Source organism: Melitaea cinxia, chromosome 1, assembly GCF_905220565.1.
Source record: "Melitaea cinxia chromosome 1, ilMelCinx1.1, whole genome shotgun sequence".
Lineage (NCBI taxonomy): Eukaryota > Metazoa > Arthropoda > Insecta > Lepidoptera > Nymphalidae > Melitaea > Melitaea cinxia.
The window spans coordinates 6083775-6092191 of record NC_059394.1 but is presented as its reverse complement, the minus strand read 5'-3'; the positions used below and the strand labels follow the sequence as shown (position 1 = coordinate 6092191).

Genomic DNA, 8417 nt, shown 5'->3' with positions numbered 1-8417 from the left:
CATGCGCTAAATATTTTTATGGCATACTAGCTGAAGCGATAGACTGTCGTTTTTTATTTAACTATTTCGGTACACAAGCTTATGGCTCACCTGATGCGATTACTGCAGCTTATGGACGCCTGCAAGTCCGGAAGTATCGCAGGAGCGTTACTGACCCTACCCCTAACACAACACTGCTTGCAAGCAGTATTATTTGGCTGTGACCTTCTATAAGGTACTTCCCCATTTGTGCTGCTCCATTTTTAAAGCATGATATTTTCTGCTGTGCCGTAACAAGGCCGCGAGTAAAAGCTAGTCACCATCATCACAGCAGCCTTTCGCAGTCCACTACTGAACATAGGCCTCCACAAGCTCACGTCAAAAATGGCGTGAACTCGTGTGTTTTGCCCATAGTCACCACGCTGGGCAGGCGGGTTGGTGACCGCAGGGCTAGCTTTGTCGCACCGAAGACGCTGCTGCCCGTCTTCGGTCTGTGTATTTCAAGTTGGGCCAGGTGGCAGTGGAACTGTGTTATCCCTTACTCGTCTCTTACGACATCCACGGGAAGAGAGGGGGTGGCTTTATTCTTTGATGCCGTAACCACACAGCAATAGCTAGTAACCTATAATAATACCTATTTGTATATAGTTATAAGCTTATAGGTATATAAATTACATATTTCCTCTATATTGAAAATATAATATGATAACTTACTTTTTTAAAAGTAGATCTTATATGTTTGAATCAAAATGTAGATCATTACGATAACTACGAGGACGATTGTGCTTTTGAATCATTTTTAAAGAAGGAAAATTTTCATTTTGATTTCATACAAAAAACGTGCATAGTTAAAAAAATATAAATAAAATCCATTAATTCTACACGTTTGTTTGCTTTTCCGGAATACGAACATAGATTTATCTATATTTATATTTATAATTTGTTTACCTGCAAATGTTGCCTTAATTAAATCGTTTCTCAAAAAACTTCTTAAGAAACAAGATTTCACATGGATTGAAATTCGTTATAGTTTTAAATATTCAATTTCGCTCTAGGTAATATATTCTCTCTACTAAAATGTATGTTTCACTATCTTCGAACTGTCACACGCATAAAATTTTTGTGTTTTTTCTAAATTTCTAATTTCATTTTTCCAATTTTTCCGTAATGTTTAATTTCGTATGAACCATCAACAAAGTATTAGAAAATTTATAAAAGAATTTGCGGAAGAGAAGCAGTCATTCTCGAGTTTTGCGTATATTAAATTAATGTTTGCGGTGTTTTACGAGCGATAACATAACTAATGAAGCGGCAAATAGTTATTTTTACTTTATTGTTACTCCCCAAGTCAATCATGCGTAAAGAAGTTTTACTTCAAAAACGAGTGTGCTTTAGACCACACGACAGAAGTAAAACTTTCTATCTTCACTAACTTACATCTTCCTCTCAACTTCCTTTCGCCTCACCCGATCACACTTTTCGCAACGCTCTCGTCACACATTCACACTCTCGTCAGCTTACTCCTAAAATCAAGCGTGAGTAAAGAACTTTTACTTCAAAAAAAAAAACAGGAACAGGAGGAACTTTAGTATTTGTCTATATTCGATAAGGCGTTACAAAACATCTTAATTACTTACAATGCAAATATGTTTTTGAATTAAGTCCAGTATATTTGTATCAACATTAAATCTCATTACGTATACGATTGATAAATATGAATTAAAATAAATATGTTTTTGAAGTCATCGGACATATAGTCATAATACAATCATCCGCCACAAACATGTACGTGTATGACGTTAGTAGGCGTGGCGATTACATACTAAAAATCATGAAACATATTATCTAAACAACAACAGTTATGATAAACATATTTTGTTTTCATAGCAACTACTTACTAAGAATATAGTATTAAACAAGCCGACGCGCCCAGCGCCACTTGCTTCCACACTTATAAATTTATTTGTAGGTCTGAACGGGCTTAATTATGAAACTTCACTTAGCAAGGTATATTAACAAGTTTCTACTGAAAGGTACAATATTCCTGAGTGTCATAATTGTAATTATATTACAGTAATTATAAATGCTAAGTCAGAAAAACTCCCATTTATAAAACTAGTCGCTGGGTGCAAAAGCAGGTGTTAAGTAAAAAATAAATTAACAGAAAGATAATCGGGGTGGTTTTTGTAATCTGCATCCATATTTTTTTATTTAACACACAAATCCAGCCTAGTAACAGTTTTAAGTCTTCAAAGCGCCGTGTAGTACGCCGTACACTACTTTATGTAATGTTAATTATAACATAAAACGTTGTCAAAGTAATTCGAATAAAAAAAGTAAATTTAGGAAAATATTATAATTATAATTTACTTTTGTCTCTATACAAACATAATTTTTTAACATGTTATGTATTAAATTAATGATTGATGTTGTTAAATATAATTGTAAGTCAAATTACACGAAGGTATTTGTAACATAACTGCTATTTTAATAAGAACCAAACCGATGTTATATGAAGTTTGATCAGTAGGTAAATAATCCTGCTTCCAAGCAATGTTGTGTTCCTGTTGTGAGTTGGGTAACCAGAGCTCCTGGGGGAGATTGGGGGTAGGTTCGGCAACGCGCTTGCGTTACTTCTGCTGTTGCAGGCTGCAATAACAGAAACATCGTAACTTGCAGGCGTCTATAAGCTACGGTAATCGCTTACCGTGAACCATACGCTTGTTTGTCGACCTAGTTGTGTAAAAAAAAATGTAACTTAAATTTTTATTGTTAAAACATATTTAAGGTCGATAGAATTTTTTAGATAAATTTAATTTTAATAACATATACCACAAAAGATAATTAAGAAAAATTAAGATTAAAATGTATTTTAAACAGTTAATTTATTGAAAGATATTATAACTAGACTCCTTGCGTTTGAGCTCGTTTCAATTACTACAAAACATTTTAAAATTGCAAATTACTTTGCCGTTATCCGTATTAAAAAAAATTAAAATATTAGCTTTATTTTTATACTCAGCATATAAGATTTTAACTAAAATAGCACTCTTAATTTCGCATTACTTCATAAGGTTAAATCATAATTCTGGATCTACCTGATTCATCAATTGTATTTTCAAAAAACTAATCTGACTTTTAAAACATAAATTTGCATCATCACAATTTGTTGTCAGTTTGGATGAGCAATGGATATGAATCACACGTCGTATTATTGATTCGTGATGACTATTTGTTATCATCAGCTGATGATGGTTGTCTGACGCAGAAAATATCTAGTTTTTCACCACATAACAGGGTAGAAAAGCTACCTCTGGGAAAGTAATAAAAGGCCACCCAAAAAGTTATTTAACATTTATGAAACAGTAACCTTATTTTTAATGGGTATTTCATTTCTAATGGACTTAGAAACATAATACTTTTAGAAATTCTTTAAGAAAAATTCTTTAAGAAAATTATAATCCATAAAAGAACATAATTTTTGTACCTATGGACATGCATACTAAAGTCAAAAACATATTTCTAGTTTAGAAATTCTCACCTTCTTTTATTCTTTTATTATAGCGGCCAGTTCAAGGAAGGGCTGGAAGCAGTTTGGTACCTTAAAAATATTCTACGGTAACTTGGAAAAAAATATAGGTATACACAGAAATAGTCACAGACTAGTCTATTGAGCTAGTCAGTCTAATAAGAAATTGATGCAATTACAAAGTAATTTTTAAAGTCTTACAGGCAAATACTGGTCAACAAATAGGGTTATCAATACGAGTACAATAACATTTTTATCAAAGGATCTTTAAGCACGCAAACTAAGTAATTGAACTTTGCCGCCCTTCGAATTGGGTACTAACCCTAACATCCTTAAAGTAATTGACCATAAATGTGTGTTGTTAAATAAGTATTGCGGTTCCTTTGCCTCTTCATAGCAAACTACAAGTGGCATCTTTCAAATGTTTTGGGTGGATGAATATTTGTTACTTAATCAGGCAAAAACAGCAGTACCTACGTTTAAAATCTGAATGAATTTTAGAACGAAAAAGTTAAGTTTTATCCTGAATAATTATTATGATACTCTTAGGATTTTTGAGGTTTTGCTTTTCACAGATCAAGGTATCGACATCATTTATTTGTTTACCTAGTGACATTATAGAGTACTTTTTTATATAAACAGTAAAAATACGGTTCTTATATGAATATATTCTTATAGGTATATACCCAAGAAAATTAATATACGAACGAAGTCGCCAGCATTAGTTAATCTGACATATTTATCATATCGACACCTCCGACGCATAAGGTCTTAACGCCCTTTTTATTGAAAACCCATATTTTACATTATCGTAATTACGTATATGAGTTTTATAAATTCCTGAAATCAGAATCTTATTATTACTTTTAATTAACGAGTTTTAGAAAATTTAAATTTCCTTTTCGTTTTCGAGTAGTGACAAAAGTAAACTTTAAATGGCCATACTGTAAACTTGCCATATTCTGTATACGACCTTATGCGCCGGAGGTGTCGATATATTTCTTCCCTTGAAATGTTTTATTATATAATAAAATATTAACAGTATATCAAGTATTTTACTTTTACTGAATTTTTTAACAATACATACCTAATGATTATCAAACTAATTTACATATGTATTAATTTACACTTGCGTTAATTCAAATTAACAACAGCTATTTCCTATTTACATACAATGCTCGCTGAAATTTTATTCATGATCTTTCACCTTATTTGCGTACTGAAAGAAAGCTTAAATGTTTGTTAAATAAGTCCTAAAATTTCCTCAGTTTTATGAATAATTAATTTAAAAACACAAAACACAAGAGTACATAAACTTTTCAATTGTAATAAGATTTTATACTTTCGTCTAAAATTCGAAATAATATTTTAAAACTGACGAAAGTTACTATTTCTTTAACATAAATCTTAAATTAATTTACTTATTTTAACTTATACAGCTAAATTGTATTATAGGGTTTTTAAAACTACACAACAAATATGTTTGCTTACAAACACACAAAATGTAGTTTTAAATATCGCATGGTAGTAAGAAGCCATCAACGAGTAAAACAGCCTCATACTTGGAAAATGTAAGTTAATGCTGCAAACGTTGCTTTGCTTTATTTTAAAAAATAGCGCGTTAACCGAAATTTAACTAAGCCAATGAAATGAGAGAACGATATAACAAACCAATCAGATAGCCGGTATGTGGTGTGACTTCGGTGGGACGCTCCTGTATATGAACATCTTTATTTTGACTTAAATGTTTTACATTATTATAATCAGCAATATACGAAACAATGTATGGTATATAATATGTTAATAATAAATATAACTTCTTGAGTCGTTAAACATTCAACTTTACAGTAATAAAAAAATTTCAATTTGTTTCCTCCGCATCGTATGATCCCGTCATATAAAAACGCGAGTACGCTCCCCTCTTCTAGCCAAACGTCAAAGCGTGTTCTCGCGTACGGTCGTTCTCGCTCAGTGAAATATTCGCAACGTTTCGTAAGCTAGTATTACAAACGTCAATTTAAGTGAAAAAAATCTAGGACGTGTGTGTTCAGTGATATTTAAAACCGTTAAATAATACGTGAAGATGTCTTTCAACACTGATATATCGACCAAACTGGAGAATAGCAGGTACGAACAGAAATTATAGTAAATGGCCGTACGACCGACTGTCTCAATTGTATTTCCCGAGCTTTCCAATTTCTTTAAATAACGTTGAGTAAGTAAGAGTTACAATTCGATACTACATAGAAATCGGAAAAGTAGGAGGTAAAAATATAGGTATGAAAAGAGGTTAAAATCGATTGTGATGAAATCTTAAGATCCCTTTCACATTAGCATTAAACTTTAAAAAAAATTATATTAAATATTGTTTAAGGATTTTATTGCTAAACTTTGCATACTAGATGAGCGATACATTTTTTTTTCGAAAGATTTTTCAAGAGGTAGGTTAACCTGCATTATGGTTCCTAATGGGCGTGCGCAGTGTGGCTGAGTCATCTAAATGTTGAGATTTTAGTTTTGAAATTTATTCTTACATAATCCTTTCGAAACATGAAATGTATACAAAATATAGCTTAGCAATGTGAAAAGCAGTACTATGACATTCAATTACAGTATTTGTCAACAGTTATAAGATGGCTTCAAAATATGGCACTAACGTAAAATTTAATAAAAAATACATTAAATATTATGATTGATTCTTATTAAAATACGAAATAGATATATGATCTACAAGGCTAAAAGGAAATAAACTTTTATCACCTTCAATTAGTAAAACATTAAGTTATATGTACTTGACCTAAAACATAACATTGTATGTAAATTTTGTATGAATTAAATTTTTACACAAAGGGATAAGTGATCTTAAATTTTTATTTGTCCAATTTACTTATTAGAAAAGAACATATTAAAGTGGCAATCTGTTTTAACTAAGAAACAAAATTAAATAGCTGTGATTACATTTTCTTTAGAATATTATTATTAAAATACAGTACAGTACAATAGTACAAAGTTGAATTGTAGCAGTATCCTTTATTTGGTATTCTAATTAGTTTCTTATAAGATAACAATGTTATGAAAAACCCAATTATGAATTCATGCCTTCAAAAGCAACAACTAGAATGTGTTTAAGGTTATTTTACTCTTTTGCTCATTTTTTTTTTTTTTTTTTGTGTATACATTGTTTACTTTGTGTTTATTTTACTGACAATATTGTTAAAATAAAGCTAAAAAAAAAGGAATTTGAAGATTATCAGTATTAGCTTAATCACATCTTGAACATGAATATTTTAGATATTATGATATCATTTGATCTCAAACTAAGATTTATAATTTATTGCAATTCTCAAATTAATTGGTGATTATTTTCAATGTGTATATGTATACAATCACATATCACTTAGATTGTTAAAAGAGCTGTAAAACCTTAAAAACACACCTAATGAATATTTCATGCAATGATTAAAGAATTTTTTTCTACAAAATGTATACACAAATTTATATTTAACTAGTAAATTTTACTAGTTTACTAGTAAGTTTTTAAGATTATCCATAACAAACAATTAAAAAATAAAATCTTTTCATTTTCTTATATTAATATAAATAATTCTTGAATTAATTTCATCAACCAATCCAACTCAGTTAATGATTGAAGTCATTTAATTAACTTTTCTATTGTTACAGGAATACGTTGAGGAAGATAGCCAGAAATGATAACACTGAATTTTCTAAGCAGAGCATAATGAATGACATGGAAAAATTTGTTAAAATGGTTAACACCATGGATGAGACCGTACTAGTTCCCAGTCGGCTTATGAATTTACCACAGGAAGGCGACGACGATCCCTTCAGTCTATTCGCTATGTTGAATGATCTGAAGACTGAATTGCTGTGGGCAGGCGATGCAGATGTTGAGGAGCATGTCGAACGTGGAAGACGTGTGTCTGATATGAGTGATACTGAAAGTGATGCCTCAAGTGCCGCTGGAGATTCTGGCATTGACGGTGAGGATGAGAGGGAGTCTGCGGCTCGTGCAGCAGCAGCTTGCCGACGTCATCTTCGTGGGCTCCGCAGGTGTCTCCGCCATCTGACATCAGCTGCTGCTGATCTTACAAGATCTTATCAAGAAGAGGTTGGAGCATCTGTGTAATTATTCAATATAATCCTGTGATCAAAGCCTGTCCCGCACGTATGTAAATATAGACTAAGCAGCCCACACTGTAAATATAGGTTATAGGGCTGGGCGTGTTGGTGAATCTCTTTATAAGTTATGTGGTTATTTAAATAAATTTAATTTTTATTATTCTTTCGTTTTATTTTTGTTCTCTTAATGAGTCAATTAGAAATATATTATTCACAAACTTAATATAATAGTTTTCCGCTAAAACCTGTTTATCGCTGTTAGAGAAATAAAAGATTATGTAGTGCATTTAATATTCATTGTAATAATGTTGATAGTAGTAATGTAACAAAATAACACTAAAATGTAAATTTAAAGGTTTCTATATAGCAATTATACTGATATAATAATAAATGAATATAAATGGTTATGTTATCTTGAAAACAATACAAGTATTTTATTTTGATTACAAATAGACATTTTCGATCTATTCTAAGAAACCTGTTAACCATAAGATGGCCAAATGAATTGAAAAGGTAGCAAAGTCGCCACGTGATATCCTTCACATACTGGTATATATTAGAGGAGGCCATCCATTAATCATCTATGACGTATAGCAATATATTGTAAAAAAACTGCAATATGAATAATCTATAATATAAAAATGAGTCGCTGAATGTGTTGCTAAGCGCAAAACTCGAGAACGGTTGGACCGATTTCGCTAATTCTTTTTTTAAAATATTCCTTGAAGTACGAGGATGGTTCTTACGGAGAGAAAAATTCTAAAAAAAA

General features: G+C 31.1%; 1 protein-coding gene across 1 annotated transcript; it reads left to right on the top strand.

Annotated features, from left to right (window-relative positions):
• The first annotated feature begins 5414 nt into the window (after positions 1-5414).
• On the top strand, positions 5415-7808 carry LOC123667911 (mid1-interacting protein 1A). Its single transcript, XM_045601775.1, has 2 exons — positions 5415-5635; positions 7190-7808. Exons 1-2 carry the CDS (start codon positions 5592-5594, stop codon positions 7653-7655), a joined length of 510 nt encoding a protein of 169 aa, XP_045457731.1. The 5' UTR covers positions 5415-5591; the 3' UTR covers positions 7656-7808.
• The last annotated feature ends 609 nt before the right edge of the window (positions 7809-8417 follow it).

Coding starts and splice junctions, on each gene's coding strand:
- LOC123667911 (XM_045601775.1), top strand. CDS start 5,592: ATGTCTTTCAACACTGATATATCGACCAAACTGGAGAATAGCAG. Junction 5,636..7,189: donor ACCAAACTGGAGAATAGCAG/GTACGAACAGAA, acceptor CTATTGTTACAG/GAATACGTTGAGGAAGATAG.